At 55.6% G+C, this 15473-nt stretch overlaps 6 protein-coding genes across 6 annotated transcripts; 2 read left to right on the top strand and 4 right to left on the bottom strand.

Moving 5' to 3' along the window:
* Positions 1-62: 62 nt before the first annotated feature.
* Positions 63-2078, bottom strand: PG986_011859 (biotin-protein ligase; the record flags this gene model as incomplete). The annotated part of the gene is made up of 1 exon (XM_066848081.1): positions 63-2078. The coding sequence occupies one exon, from the start codon at positions 2076-2078 to the stop codon at positions 63-65; it is 2016 nt and encodes a 671-aa protein (XP_066694777.1).
* A 433-nt stretch (positions 2079-2511) lies between these two features.
* PG986_011858 (uncharacterized protein) lies at positions 2512-2992 on the top strand (the record flags this gene model as incomplete). The annotated part of the gene is made up of 4 exons (XM_066848080.1): positions 2512-2579; positions 2675-2706; positions 2764-2843; positions 2924-2992. 4 exons carry the CDS (start codon positions 2512-2514, stop codon positions 2990-2992), a joined length of 249 nt encoding a protein of 82 aa, XP_066694776.1.
* Positions 2993-3505: 513 nt separating this feature from the next.
* On the top strand, positions 3506-4514 carry PG986_011857 (uncharacterized protein; the record flags this gene model as incomplete). The annotated part of the gene is made up of 3 exons (XM_066848079.1): positions 3506-3681; positions 3773-4159; positions 4223-4514. 3 exons carry the CDS (start codon positions 3506-3508, stop codon positions 4512-4514), a joined length of 855 nt encoding a protein of 284 aa, XP_066694775.1.
* A 647-nt stretch (positions 4515-5161) lies between these two features.
* Positions 5162-6386, bottom strand: PG986_011856 (receptor-type tyrosine-protein phosphatase O; the record flags this gene model as incomplete). Its single annotated transcript, XM_066848078.1, has 2 exons — positions 5162-6287; positions 6358-6386. The coding sequence occupies 2 exons, from the start codon at positions 6384-6386 to the stop codon at positions 5162-5164; spliced, it is 1155 nt and encodes a 384-aa protein (XP_066694774.1).
* A 1544-nt stretch (positions 6387-7930) lies between these two features.
* PG986_011855 (Neutral protease 2) lies at positions 7931-9279 on the bottom strand (the record flags this gene model as incomplete). The annotated part of the gene is made up of 4 exons (XM_066848077.1): positions 7931-7950; positions 8012-8176; positions 8276-8947; positions 9018-9279. The coding sequence occupies 4 exons, from the start codon at positions 9277-9279 to the stop codon at positions 7931-7933; spliced, it is 1119 nt and encodes a 372-aa protein (XP_066694773.1).
* Positions 9280-9703: 424 nt separating this feature from the next.
* Positions 9704-14536, bottom strand: PG986_011854 (P-loop containing nucleoside triphosphate hydrolase protein; the record flags this gene model as incomplete). Its single annotated transcript, XM_066848076.1, has 8 exons — positions 9704-10466; positions 10516-10650; positions 10708-10915; positions 10976-11079; positions 11148-12468; positions 12529-12782; positions 12836-14268; positions 14327-14536. The coding sequence occupies 8 exons, from the start codon at positions 14534-14536 to the stop codon at positions 9704-9706; spliced, it is 4428 nt and encodes a 1475-aa protein (XP_066694772.1).
* Between the last annotated feature and the right edge of the window lie 937 nt (positions 14537-15473).

Raw genomic sequence — 15473 nt, 5'->3', positions numbered from 1 at the left:
CCATCCATCCTTATGTCCGTCCTGGTACGCCTGACTTTTCACCGCCTGCTCCAGAGTCTTCTTCAGATTTTCCGCTTCACCAAACCTTTGAAGAAGTCGAAACTGTTCTCGTCGCTCTGCAGCGCCCACATCTTGCCCGACCCGATCTCCTCGGCCATCAACATACCCCAGTCGCGCGTGATGCCGACGATGCGGGCCTTGACCCCGCCCTCGGCCTCGAGCGTGACCTCCTGGCGCCCGTGCAGCCAGTGGCCGTAGTAGACGCGCTCGAGCTCGGTCGTGAACCCCTTGCGGACGAAGAGCTTGTAGAGGGCCTCGAGGCGCGTGAGGATGCGCGCGACGAGCCGCTCGATGCGGAAGGGCGGCAGGTGCGACGGCAGCAGCGCGTCCAGCGACGTGGTGGGACGCCCGTTGGTAGTGTTGATCCCGATGCCCAGGACGATCTGGTAGGCGCCGTCCGAGTAGGCGCAGTTGGCCAGGATGCCGCCGATCTTGACGTACGCGCCGGGCGTCTCGGCCCGCGGGTCCAGCGCGTAGACGTCGTTGGGCCACTTGAGCTTGACGGGCACCTCGCCGTAGCCCGGGCCGTAGCCCTTGACCGCCTGCACGATCGCGATGGCCGCCAGGTACTGGATGAAGACGATGGGCCGCGTGGGCGCCAGGTGCGCCGGGTGGTTGATCACCGTCGACATGATGAGGGACCCGGCGGGCGACACCCAGACGTTGTTGCCGCGCCCGCGGCCGGCGACCTGCGTCGTGGCGGTCAGGGTGAAGCCGTCGGGCAGCTTCGACAGGAGGCTGTAGTTCTTCTCCAGGAGCGTGTTCGTGCTGGTGACGACTTCGCCGTACATCAGGTGGTCTCCCCACTCTTCGGCGTCTGCATCCTCCTCCCGGTACTCCTTAAGCCCGGCGTAGAAAGCATGATGATTGAAATAGGGGGTTTCCTTGGTGTCAGGCCAGGCAGTCTCATGCACCACGACTCTCTTCGTTATGCTGGAATAGTCGACGATGCCAACCTCTTCTTCCACCGCCTTCGGGGCCTCGCCGTTGGTCGTGGGAGGCAATGCTTCCTTTAAGTCGTGCGTAGACCATCTGGTCTCTTCCTTTTCGAGATGAAACGTGTCTTGCTCCCCCTTGATGAACTCTTCGCCATCCTTCCGCGTGATGACTGGCTCTAGAGAGTGCAGCAGGATGTCCACTTCCCCTTTAGTCAGCGACGACAGATGAAGCTTCGACAGCGAAGGCACAGCGGACGTCTCCCGGCTCACCTCTAGACCAAGCTTAGTCAGGCAGGCTTTGAGGAAGGTCGTGCGCTCGTTGTCCGTGGCCTTGAGGGTCGCGATCAGCTCGTCGTAGCCCGGCACGTCGTACTGCTTGCTCAGGTTGACGGGAGAGAACTCGGGGTGGGGCCCGGACAGCAATGCGCTGCCCAGGCCGACTTTGCAGTGCACCAGAGCGGCCTTCTGCTCGCCGCCATCCACGTTCAGCTCCTCGGCATACGAGGCAAGCACCTCGACGTCATCGCCGAGCTCGCCGCGGAACGGCACAAACACGCCGCCGCCGTTGTAGTAGGTCGTGACTTGATCCGGCAAAGTGCCCGCACCTTTCACGAGGTCATTGCGGACGTTGAGCTTGATGGCCCTGGCGCCCTTCTCGCTGTGGTACTGGAACCCCGCAAAGGCGCCGCCGCGGCAGATGCCCGGGAAGAAGGCCAGCTCCCTAGACCCGACGACCTCCATGGGCTTGTTGCCGACCTCGAACTCGCACTTCTTGCTGCCGTAGTAGGCGCCGGCGCACAGACCCAGGTAGGCGCCGCCCCGCCGGACGTACTCGGCGATGATGGCGTTGCCCTGGCCGTTCAGGGCGCGGCAGTAGCCGAGATCGGCCCCGCCGGGGAAGACGATGAGGGCGCAGGAGGGGCCCCACGGCTCCTTGAGCAGGGTGTTCTCGGTGACGGGGATGACGGCATAGTTGGGGGACAGGAGCCGTCGCAACGAGTAGATGGCGTGCTTGACAGATTCGATGGTGGTGCCGGTCCCCGTGTAGACCAGGACGTTGAGTTTACGGGGAGGGGGCATGATGCCGGTCCCGGCGGAGAATGCAAGATGCCTGGCGACTGGTGTGGGTGAGGAAGTGGCACCAAAGTCAAAAGCTGACGCCCGGAAGTAAAGGCTGGGCTGGGGGGGGGGCAATGGGCTTTTTATAAAAAGCTGTCCAGGATTGTCCAGAATACAGTCAGACAGAGAGTGAGTAAGAGAAAGGCGGATATCGTGGCCTGGCCTCTTTTGTTATTAGTTGCGATGCCTCATCTGAGACCGACTACCGAGCGGGCGGTCGGGGCATAATTATGGTCCGTGGGGTGACTACATACAACCCATCAATCGATCAATCCACCACGGCAAGTTACTTTTGCCTAGGTTAGATGCCACTCCAACACCAGGCCATTGAAACAAACGTACGAGAGACCATCTTCACCACACTACACTACACTACACTACACTACTGCCAACTATGTCGAACGAGGAAAAAGACAAGGCTACTACGCAGACTGCTCAGGACGACGATGAGCCGGACGAGTGGTGAGTATTATTTTCATCTGGAGTATTCTATACTATGACGTTGCAACACCTGCCTCTCATTTAGGTAGCTAACACACGCCCACTCCCTCCTGCAGGGACAAGCGAATCTTCAGCACAGGATGTGCAGGTACGCCGCTTCCAGAGTCAGTGCGAAGCATTCAACGACCCAACCACTAACCCAAAGACACCCGACTGGCAGACGAGAATGCCAAGATGACCGACTGCTACTACGACAAGAAGGATTGGCGCCAGTGCAAGAAAGAGGTGAGCGCCTGCCTGTCTTCCGTACTAACTCGCCCAGTACCAATGAGCACTAACAACAGAACCTCCCTCGCCTGCTGTAGATGGAGATCTTCCGAGAGTGTTGGAAGAAACACCACAACGACGCGAGGACGTCTATGAAGGACGCATGATGTATAACATGATTATTCTATGCCCGAGCTGTGGGGACTTGGTATATCTACCTCGGCCATGATTGAGCTGAAGGGCTGCATGTAAATTAGAAAACAACCCCTCCCCCAATATGTTGTACATTTGACAATTCTCGACCCTGGTTACTCCTCGGATTGATGTGACCGTGCCTATAGAAACGAAACAAGAAGAGTCGTTTCAATGGATTGATGGATGACTGCTGTTTGGGGCCCTCTTGGGGCTGTTCTTGGTAGCAGCTGGGCCGTTTCGCCGTTTCATAGGCTGCTACCCTTCGGCCCGCTAACACCCGCCGCTGCGAGGCGCCACTAGCAGCCAGCAATCAGCAACCAGCAACTGATCTAATTAATCCTTGGGGGGTCAAGCAATCGAAAATTTGGAGAAGCACTTGTCCGTCTCTTGGGAAATCGAATATCGACTAGTCATCTGCATTATCTCGCACCACATCGACACACCACACAACAAGTCAAGACATACAGATCCCAGCCATAGAAATCATGGCGTCGCGTGCTACTACCTGCTTGCGCATTGCGTCTCGCCAATTCGGCCTCGCCACAAAAGCTCCCACTCGGAGCCTAGGCACCGTCTCCAAGGCGAGGCAGTACCCTTCCACCACCGCCTCCAGGTCAGCCGCCGCCACCTCGACGGCCTCGAAGCCCACGACGACGACGACGTCCACCACCACCAGATCCACGCCCCCCTCCTCCTCCTCCTCCACAACAAACGGCAGTAGCACCAGCACCAGCAGCACCACCAACTCCAAGGCCGCCTCCCCCCGCTGCCTCCTCCTCCCCGTCCCCCACTGCCGCGCGCAACCCCGTCCCCGCCGTCTCGGGCGTCCCGCTGCCCGACGCCCCCGCGGCGACCGACCCCAACAGTGGCAGCGACAAGCCCATCGACTGGTCCTCGTCCTACCACGGCCTGGGCACCTCGACCTTTGGCCCCGAGGTCGCCACCGTCCTCCAGGCGCCCCTCGACGCCGACGACATCGAGGTCAAGCCCGACGGCATCATCTACCTGCCCGAGATCAAGTACCGCCGCGTCCTCAACAACGCCTTCGGGCCCGGCGGCTGGGGCCTCGCCCCGCGCGGCGACCTCGTCGTGCAGGACCGGCTGGTCAGCCGGGACTATGCCTTGATCGTCCACGGACGGTATGTTAATTACTCCCTCCCCTCTCCCTAGCAATCCGGCATGCTAACTCCCCTTCCGAACAGATTCGTCGGCCAAGCCCGCGGCGAACAGCAGTACTTCAACGAGGACGGCATCTCGACCGCGGCCGAGGGCTGCAAGTCCAACGCCCTCATGCGCTGCTGCAAGGACCTGGGCATCGCCTCGGAGCTCTGGGACCCGCGCTTCATCCGCAAGTTCATGCGCTCGCACGCCCAGCAGGTCTGGGTCGAGCACGTCGTCACCAAGAAGAAGAAGCAGATCTGGCTGCGCAAGGACGACGAGGTCCGGTACCCCTTCAAGAAGTCGGCGGGAAGTGGCATGAGCACCAGTATCTGAGGGAAGAAAAGAAACGAGGAAAAAGGTTGAGAAAAAAAGTACAAGGAACGATTTTCTGCGAGGGAGTGAAATGACTTGTCTGTACTATATACCATGACACATAGATCTGGTAAACGAGGACAAGCAGGGAAGAAGAGCCGTGGCGGATTTGCACAGTATAGGGCCGGCGCGAGAAGTCCGTCCAGAAGTACGTGTAGGATGGGATATACCCCGGATTGTATCATCAGAGGAAACGGGAGAAAGAGACGGCAGTGCTGTTAGCCAGATCGTGTCCGAGCAAGACGGGCTTAGTTCGTCTCAAATTCAGACATGCCAGGCTAAGGCGCCGATAGAGTCGCTCTGGACGTATGATATCATGTTGGGCCATAGAGTAATGATACAAGCAGCACCCCTCAAACAAGGCGCGAGCGCTCAGCAAGAAGTTGTGAGGTTCATCCCGATGAGAATAGCCACCTTAGCCCCTTGCGGACATTTGAATCTAGCAATATTCGTGCTCCTTATACGGGAGGGACCCGATTCCACCGAAAACCATCGACAGTCGCTTCGCCCAAAACTCCTATTCCATAACCCTATTGCCGTCCATGCGGTTATTCATGCAGAATCGTCACCCATCTTCGTGTGATCTAAAGTAATCCATCTAGGGCCGATCAACGCCAGAGCTCAGGCCTCTTGCTGGGGATTCGTTCACTGGTGTGGCCGGTCCTGCTGATCCTCCAATAGTCCCCCCAGCCGAGAAAGCTCCAGCCAGCACGCCCCCCATTGGAACCGGGAGTCGAGGCCTCGGCACGCCGGCGCAAACCGTTCTCGTCCTCCTCGCTTGCGCTCTCCGCTTCGATCTTCTCGAAGTCGACCTCGCTACGGCTCTTGCTCAGTGCGCTCCACACACTGTGCCCGCTCGGTGGTCTTTCTATGCCGCTTCCGTTATTGTGGCCGTTGTTGTCAGAGCCGTCTAGGCTCATACTCCCCGGTTTGCGGTCGCCGTCGTGTCCCTCCTGCTCGCCCCGCTGGAGAGCCTTAGCCTCGCGGTCGAGGGCATTGAGCACGAAATTCAGTCGCTCCCGCTGCGATGCAATGAAGCTCATCTTCTCCTGGGATCCGCGAATGTTGTCGGGGATCAGCGTCCCGCTTGAAGTCATCCCAGCCGCCCCGGTCCCTTGCACACTGCGCGTACCCCCCGCAGAGGAACCACCTGCAGAGGCTAGAGCGCTGGCGCCTGTCGCGGCTGTCGCGGCGCTCACAGCGCCGGCCAGGAGGTTATAGAATTCGGTACCTGCGTTCCCAGCATTCTGGGACGCCCAGCGCGTAGCCGGCACGCTGAACCTAGCGAGCAGTGCCTGCGTGTAGCCCTGAGGTGCGGCCTTGGCTCGCACCTCCTCGGCGCTCGGCTCGCTGGGCGGCATGCCGAGCATCTTGGTCTTGACCAGCTCGATGGCCTGTCGCAGGTAGGCCGCTCCGGCGGTTCGAATTCTATCGTGGGCGCTGGCGATGAAGTCCTCGATCTGGGTCTCGTTCTCTTCGAGGTAGGGATGGAGGTAGGTCTCGTAGAGGTATCGCGCGCCCTGGGTCTGCGGCAGGACCAGGTAGAGCAGGAAGAAGAGGCGCAAGTAGCTGTAGAAGGGGATCCACCAGAGGATGAACTCGAGCCACGACTCGACGAGCAGGGCGCACGAGAGAACGGACCAGTACATCAGCCATGGCGTCAGCTGGGTCGGGTCCGACGTCTTGAGGGCTTTGTAGGAGGCGAAGAGGGGGAAGAGAAAGGAGGCTATCGAGCTGAGGGCCGGGTCATTCGTGTTAGTCAGTTGCGTCATATGGACAGGGGGTATTGTCAAAGGCCGCCTACGAGAGGAATTTGGGGATTAGGTCGAACATCGTGGACGTATATTCTCGGTTGCCGGGAGGCGGAGGGAGGGCAAGGGTCGGGGAATCGCCTGCAACAAGGCGATTGCAAGGGAAAGATGAGGAAAGAAAGATGTTTGTTTGCGGTCTGCGTCAGCGTAGTTAAGAAGGTAGGTATAGAATGAATTCGGACGAGTCGGGCTCGGCGTCTGATCTATCTAGTCGGACAGACCAGAAGAGAGGTGCGTGTGAGTGTACGTAAGTGTAAGTAAGTGTAATGCGGGCTTCCCGGCTACATTAGGTTTCAGTTATGAGGGCTTGACGACACAGAGCGGCTTCCGAGAATGACGGTGAACGGCTTAAGGTGGTTAAGGTGGTGGTGGTGACGGGCTGTTTGGAGGAGCGTGTAGTGTGTAGTGGGCTCATGCAGTCGAGCGAGCGAGCGGCCTTGGGTTGGGGGTGGGGTGAAGCTTACATGACATACCCTTGACTGCGGCACAGTAAGTGCTTTACCGTATGTAAGGCGAGTGATGCTGCTAGAATGCCTGCAAGTCAGTCAGTCCGCCGCCGGGATGTTTGGTCGGGTAGGCAAGTATTGGGGGAGCACGGGACGCTTGCAGGGTCTCTGGGTCTCTGGGTCTCTCGGGTCTCTCAGCTGAGGGGCTGGCTCAGGTGGTGTGAGATGGAGGGGCACCTGGGCTGGCTGCGGAACGGAAATGGAATCCCCAGATGGTTCGGGTGCATGAAATTGGGCGCTAACCAACCCCACGTTTCGGCAGGTCTTCAGGTCAGGGTCATCAATGACAGTGTCACTCACCACTTGCACTTACTTCAGCAGCAGCCCGGGGTTAAGGATCAACGGCCAAATGCTTCGGCGAGGAGAGATATCTCAACCTTCTTTGCTGTAGCATCCTCTCTGCTAGCCCCGGCTTGGTATAATTTTCAGCCCTCCAGAATTTCATTCAGTAACACAGCACGTCGCTTGTATCCAAAGCCTCAGTGTCCGTCCTTTCCAGGCTCCCAATCCAGGGGAAATCCGGCAGCCTAGCTTCAGGCAAAGGTCAGGCACATTCATCACGTGTATACATTTGATCTTACCAACAAATGCAGATCTCGGAACCTAATCATTAGGTATATTGCGGCAATTAAGACGCATGCGCACCGGCGGACAAAGTCCTTTCTACATCACACTTTGCAGCTTTGCGTTCCATCACTCCGGCCCATGCCCGCATGAACCATATCCCAGGACACTGCTCCTCCGCCGCAGCCGCAGCTAAACCAGCAGCTACCAGCCTACATCCGCCAGCGACTTTGGGGCTGCGTGTTTATTCTAAATCAGATAAGCAGTTTTCACCGCCGATGAACACAATATAACGAGCGCAAACGAGTTATTCAGTGAGTTGGTTGTATACGTAGCTTTTTACCTTGTCATCATCAACACAGATCCTGTACGCCAACCAACGAGGCAGTGCCACATGCGCTCAAATGACACGATACACCGATTCCATGACCGGTATATTCAATATGTTCATTACTGCAGGGTCCCTTTTCATGAATTATCCTTTGGCTACCGACGATCAACAGTTCAGGTGAACAGCTACAAGGTAGATTATTACAGAGTATCATGGTATACATGATCATCCAAGTTTTCAACTTACCATTGGCATAGAGCGAGTACTGGTCGGCATTGTTCAGGGCAAACCAAGGCTCTAGCTGCGTGATGTTTTCATACGAGTATGCGTAATCGTTGGTCTTCGGGGAGTAGACACTGCCGGAATGCGTCGTCTCGTGGAGGATCGTGGTAGCATGGTCTTGCTTATGGCCTAATAACCAAAAACACAATGTGAGTTAGCTCCTAGACCACCCCCCCTTTTTTTTTTGTCCACCATCTCTACTTCAGGGGGTGGGAAAGGCGAACGTACACTCCGTAGTCAAGCCAGGTCTTTCCCAGTACAGCGGGCAGACCACCATGGTATCCGGCCCGCTGCTGACAGAGTAGGCGACGAGCGGGCCGTAGACCTCGCAGACGTTGTAGTAATCGTAGCAGAAGAGGCGGCTGGAGCCCGCGTCCGCGGTGGCGCACTCGCCCGCCACGGCGGCGAGCCGGTCGACGACCGTCTGCCGGGTCTCGGGCGCGTTGGTCTGGAAGTACTCGACGAAGCGCTTCGATGCCGGGTCCGCGGCGTCGGCCGCGGCGGCAAGCGCGAGCTTCTGGCAGTTGGACAGGGCCTCGAACATGTCGGCCTCCTCCGTCGCGCTGCAGCCGGGCTGCAACTTGGCACGGCGATCTAGCTGCGGAGAAGAAGAAGGCAGTAAGGCCTGCGCGGGTCGCCGCGGGGCGTCGGTGACGGCTACGCGCAGGACGTTGGACGTGTACGCAGCTGAGCCGCCTAGCTGCGTCGACGGTGCGAGCGCGTAGGGAAGCATACCCCGGGCCTCGAAGGTATAGGTCCCGGCTTCGTCGAAGCTGTGTACACTGGTGCCGTCGATGACGGTCATGAGCGAGGCGCCGGCCTTCAGCAGTTCGAAATGCTCGTTGGCGAGGGCCTCATATTCCAGGCTGACATGGATCCCCTTGGATGGCATCTCGGCACCTTCTCGATTCGAAAAGGAGTTAGCAAGTGATGGCCCCGTACATGCATAGAGTGTGATTCGTCTACTGACCAGCTTCGTTGGACACGATCAGTCTTTCGACCGGCAGCTTAGTGTCGAGTATAGTGCCCACCACGAGCAAGTTGAGGTCCTCGGCGCCCATGTTGGTGATGTTCGCCACGATCTCGCCTACGTCGTCCGTGGAGGCCGTGAGCTTCACCTCAAGCGGAGACGGTACTCGCTTGCCCAGCCTACTGTGATGGATAGCATGGGCGTTTACCAAGCTGGTCGCAGCAATGCTCGCGAGGGCTATCAGAGACCGTGTGGATACCATCTTGTATTGATAAATTGGCCGAACTCAGTCAAGTTGTCATTGGTGCTCCGTGGGAGATGAAGAGTTTCACCCTTAAGATAGAAGGTCAAGACTGGCTTATAGAGGTTTTATCTGCCATGATAGCCAGTTGCATGAACTGGGAAACATGCCGGATGGATTCTCGTATTCAGTCTGGGCAGTTTCCATATTCAGCAGTCCTGCCGCTGTAGGTGTGTGGAGAGCCCCTGTCTCCCGTCAAGTTCTCCACTGATCCACCCCCATTACCGGCACAATCGCCGGGCTACGGATAATGAGCATGATGCATGAGTGGTTGAGTCTTGGCTTCAATTGATAGTGCTATGTACTTATCCACTACTCTATAGATGACTTGAGGCCACTTATAAGGATAAACTCAGTTACGGCAGCGGCATACCTCGTAATGTCGTTATCTCTTTTCCCTCCTGCAAAGCTCGCCAAAACGAGTGCTTTCGTCCTCGGCCAGCACTTTTGGCGGCCCAATCTCCACAATCTCTCCGTTGGACATAACCACAACACGATCGAAGTCCATGACCATATCCAGTCTATGATTCACAGCCACCACGGTGTACTTCTGAAACTCGACGCGGATGATGTTCTGCATCGCCCTCTCCGTCTCCAAGTCCACGCTCGAGCTGACCTCATCTAAAAGAAGGACACCACCTTCACCTTCGGCCGCACCTTGCCCAAGACCAAGGCCCCTGGCCCGTACTCGCCTCCGGAGCACAGCGCGGGCTAGGGAAAAGATCTGCCTCTGGCCCTGGCTGAAGGTGCCCGCGCTCATCCCGGCTTCGAGACCGCCGCGGTCCTCCACAAAGGCCCAGAGGTCCACCGTCTCCAGGACGGATCGGCAGTCGGCTTCCGTCGCCACGCTAAAGGGGTCCAAGTTGGCACGGAAAGTGGACCCATCGGGCAAGAAGACCGCTTCCTGGGGGATCGCGATGATACGGCGACGGAGCGTCGGTCTGTCGATGCGATCCAGGGGAGTTTGGTCGATGCGCGCAACCGCTGCTTTCCCTGGAACGGGGTCGAGTAGCTTGAGCAAATACGCAATCAGACTGGATTTACCCGATCCCGTTCTTCCACAGATTGCTATTTTCTCGCCTGGGGTGATGCTAAGGTCAATGTTCTTGAGAGCCAGGACGGGCTCCTTATCTTCGTTCACTTCCGTGCTGCGAGATTGTTAGATTGTTTACCCACAGTTGGACTCCAATAACGCACTTGTAGCTCGCACGTATGCCTTTGAGCTCTATCTCGCCTTTCTCCGGCCAGTTGTCAGCCGGAACCAAATCCTCGTCATCTCGATCCTCAGGTTTAACTGTTTCGTTGAAGGCCCTAAGCCGCGAGACAGCTCCACTGTGCTACCGTTAGCTCAACCCTCCGTGCAATGGGAATGCTTCAACGACCACTTACATTGATGTTTCCAGCTGCGTGTAGGAGACAACGGTGTATGCTATCTGGTTTCCGAAGGTCATCAACGATACCAAACTCGCTCCAGTGAAGCCCGAGTTGGATCTCAACTTCACGGCCAGGCTTGTGAGTATCACACACAAGACCATGACGACAAAGTTCATGACCATCACCAGCCATTGCTGGACCATGGCAAGGAGATAGGCCGGTCCTAGTAACAGTTTAGAAACGGAGTAACTTGGGGCAGTGAAGATAGTGCTGTCTATCTTACGTTGCGAAGTATCCAGGAGCTGCCTGTTCTTTTCGCGATCTTCTTCCATGAAGTCAAAAGCTCGGATGGACTCGATTCCATGAGTGGTATCTCGGAAGTGTGTACTACAGAGTAAGGTTGGGTCAGCTTGAATGTTATAAGGTTAACATAGGTAGTATGTGTTTTGTCTTACTAAAGGGGGCTTTTCGCTTCCAGGTCCAAGAACCGCATCTGCCTTGAGGTTCTGAGGTAAAAGCGCTGTATGAAGTATAGCAGTAGGGCCAAAAAGGGGTAGCTGACAGCGATCGCCGGAGCAGAACTCATGATGACAGCGGCTCCAGCTATGACCTCAAAACAGCCCAAGACGACATTAAGAAGCGCGTTTGGCAGTTCCATGTCGACGAGATTCAGATCCTGCGAGAAGAGGTTGGTGGTTTGGCCATTGTCGGTAGTGGTGAAGAAACGCAATGGTGCATGCATCAGGGTGGTCAGAGTATCCAGGTGAAGCTTTGCTCCTGACTTGGTGACCGCCGTGACGAGGACGAAATAGGCACACATGAACAATGATAGCATACGTGACATTTGGAGGACCGAGTAGATGCCGATGTAGTAGGACCAAGAACGGACTTCGTAGCCCTTGGCTGCATCCGCACTCCAGTAGGTCAACCAGATATTGGGGAACCCCTGAAAGAAACCAAAACAGGCTGCCCAAAAGACAATGATTGCGGTGACAATCCAGCCAATGCTTCGGAAGTAATGCGTATAGACCGTCCGATCACCCGTATGGCGTGCCTTGCTCATGTCTGGGGCAATGGAAGATATAGCGTTGGTTTGTCGCAGAAGCTCAGCTGCAGGTCCTTGGGGATCGGCTGCAAGGTCCAACTTTGTAGAGGAGGCCTCACTCTCAGTAGCTTTGATACCTAGCCCTCTGATATACCCATCATTGGCCATGAGTTCCGGATATGTACCTTGCTCAGCGACTGTTCCTTCAATGCTAAGCGCCACGATATGATCGACCGCAGGCAAATGTTTGACAGAATGCGTCATCAATATCACCGTAGAGTTGCGTCGCCTAGCAATCCCATCTGGCCCAAACACTCGCTGGAAGACTTGCTCCTCAGTGTCCGCATCGAGGCCAGAGAAGATGTCGTCCAGGATAAGGAGGTCTGACTGCAGGTACAATGCCCTCGCCAGGGAAACTCGCTGCTTCTGTCCTCCTGACAAAGTTATCCCGTTGCTTCCGACGTTGGTCATTTCACCTGAAGGGAGAGTTTCGAGATCGACGTCCAGCATTGTAGCGGAGAGCACCTCGCGGTACCGTTTCTCGTCAAAGTCCGAGAAACCGATAATGTTCTGCCTGACAGTCCCATTGGATAGAAATGGCGTTTGGTCACAGAATCCAACGCGTCTATATGCGGTGCGGAGACGCATGTGTCCGCTGTGAAACGGGATCTCTCCAAGCAACGCTTTACAAAGGGACGTTTTCCCGCATCCCACAGGTCCACATACAATGGCTGCCCAGTAACGAAGTTAGCAAGTGTTCTATAGACAGCTGGTCTTGAACAGGGACTTACTCAACGCAGATGATGCAAAATTGGCATTAATACCATGCAGTACCATGTTTTCTGGTGTCCACCCATAGCTTCCTTCATTGATGGTGATCGCAGGCGAGTTGCCGCTCAAAGATGGCCCCTTCTCTTGTTTAGAGACAGCTTTTTCCGTAGAGCTTGGTTCGTGGGTTTCATTGGCATTTATAAGTGATCGGAAGTCGCTGCGTGTCTCACATTCGAGGTACTTCTGTATACGACCGAGGCATGCCAGACCAGCACTCACCAAGAGTTAGTAAGCGGACGCGATACATGGTCATGGATGGGTTCTCACATAATTTGCGGTACACTCTGGAAGATGATGGAAAAAGGGTCTGCCAGTAGGATCACGTATGATAGCGACGTAAAAATCTTAGTTGCGCCCAGCTGCTGAGATGCAAAGGCGAAAGTGACGAATGGCGAGAGAACCCCTGGTGTCCAAGCAAAAAAGGCAGAAGCGATGAGGATCTTGCGAAACCGGCTTCCGCTCGCAATTTCGTCAACTCGGAGCTGTTGAATCGAGTTTGCCACTGGTTGAGTAAGTCCAGACAGCTTCAAGTTTTTCGTATTTGCGATGACGGTAGATGTCAAGCCAACGCGGCGTTGTATGGCGGTCATCCACTTGCTTTGTGCATCTCCAGTATAACGCGATATTACCGATATAGCCAAGATGCAGCAGATCACTACCACTATGGGCGCCACGAACGCAGGCCCTAGCTGGAGGTACAGGAGGTAACTGGCGAGTCCCGTCTCAAAGAAGGATGCCCAGACATCGTGTACAGACCTGAAGCAGACGTTGATCCGTTCGATATCGGTGCTCATAAGTGTTATTGCGGCCGTAGAGTCGCTCGTCCCGAGCTGAGCTTCCAGAGTCTTTCTGTAGACAGTACTGACGAGTATGCCCCTGGCTTTGAGGAGCGTGCGGTAGTGGAAATACCAATACAGTGCAGTGGAAACGGCGATTCCACTATATATCAGAACAGCTGCGCCAATGAACCCGTAAGAGAAATTAGAGGAATTCGGCCCCTCTGGTTCGGAGAGATAGGTGAGAAGCCTTTCAATGAAGAATGGCTGGCAGAACAAGAAGCCAAGAAGTACAAGCCGGGGCGCTACGGGGAGCAGCAGTTCCATGAGGAGAGTCCGGCACAGCACTTTCAGTAAGCCATACTTGTGCCCCTTCATCTTCGAGTAGTCGACATGTCGTGCGAAGCGTTCATCCAAAACCCTGCCTCGCATCCCGCTATCTAAGGGATACAGGTCGTCAATCTGAAGGATCTTGCTGTAGCCATCGATAAAGACCCGGTTCAACCAGAAAAATACACCCAGGCTGTAGAGACCTGAGGTTTCTTCTGGGCTGTGCTCCTTCTCATCCCACTTGCTGATGAAGGTTCGTTTGCGTCTGGCTTCGACAAGAAGGATGATGGCTTTCAGGGCAACTGAAGCTGTGAAAAGAGCAGTATTTGCTTTCTCCGACCTCGTTCCCGAGGCGAGCCAGAAGGTGCGTGTTTGCGTAATGTCAAATAGAAGTGATAAGAAGAGGTAGGCGTTCAGGAGAACAGAAGGCCTTGCCGAACGGCTATGTTCGAGCAGCGACAGCGGAACCAAGCCAATGGCTGCCAAGAACCGCAGCACTGTTGAGGAAATACTGAGAGCGGTCACATCAAGGGAGCGAGCAGCGGCCAGAACCAACAAAGCTAGTTGAAGGCCAAGGTACGCTGTGATGCAGCCCTGGGCATGTTCAGTATAGGTTGCGTTTGGAAAGTAAAGACAGTGCAGTGGTACTTACCAATTTAAGTAGCTGCAAGGCCGGCTCGTTGATGATGGTGGGCTTTCGAGACAAATGCAATGTCCGCCAAAGGGCTAATACGAGGAATATAGCTGAAGGCACGACGGAAAACACCACGAGCTCGAACTTGACGGTGAAATCGAAGTCATCTCGACAACCACTAACATTTGGTCCTATAAGGTTGTCGTTTTTGCACGTGGAGAACGACATATTCGGAAGACAAGACTTGGCCGATTAGACACTGGCAATGTTGGCCGCCAGTGTACAGACTAGCAAGACGAGTTGATTTTAATGATTTCCAATAGCGACACAGAGTCGCTGCCTACAGCTATATAGCAAACCGCTGGACGTCGTTGCCTCGTCAGCCCAAGATATGACTCCGAAGCCGACGGAGCGCTGATCGCCCCTCGCCGTTGCCTTGGGTACTCGGTCTCATCGCCGGCGGCGACGACATGGACGGAGCTAGAGTAGGATTCGTATGCTTGCTTACGAGCGCTGATTCGTGTGTAGTCATTGTCGACGTTCGGAATTCGACTTGATTTGGTCATTTTCAATCGGAGTACCCACCTGGCCAGAGTCACTGTAATTGCATATTGGCGAATCAAACGTCGGCGCTCATTATCGCGGAGCCCAGAACCATTGCCCTTCAGTGACTGCGGGATTGGCCCGGTCTCTTGCAGGCAATTGTTTCTAGTCTCGAGGGGAAACAGGATGAGGCGGACAAGTACGTATACCGTATGATCACACCGGGTGTGACTCATGTGTAGATGCTACCTACCGGTAGAAAACCACCTGCAAGGTGCAAGACTGCTCATTTCTCCTCGAGGAGGAAGCGAACAAGGGACGAACGGGAAGCTCAGCCGCGACCCCTGCATCGAAAGAATATCCGTGGTTGTTTTGTTTCGTGTTTCAAGCGGGGCACCAACCGCATAAGCCAATCTTCGTGCATGTTGCTGTGCCAGAAGCCGAATGAATGCATGTGTGCGTTGTTGCAAGTGTTTGTCCTTCAGTAATCCAACTGCCGATTACTATTCAAACCCGGAACGAGGGATTGCAGCGAAATGCAAAACTTGATCGTATCCCCGGATCCATTTGGCCCTGGCTAGACCATATAGCCTACGCCGTAGTTCTTGTGGTGATGTCAAAT

This window comes from Apiospora aurea (assembly GCF_038362705.1).
Source record: "Apiospora aurea strain CBS 24483 chromosome Unknown utg000008l_segment0_segment0, whole genome shotgun sequence".
In the NCBI taxonomy this organism is placed as follows: Eukaryota; Fungi; Ascomycota; class Sordariomycetes; order Amphisphaeriales; family Apiosporaceae; genus Apiospora; species Apiospora aurea.
This window is presented reverse-complemented; position numbering and strand designations above follow the sequence as displayed.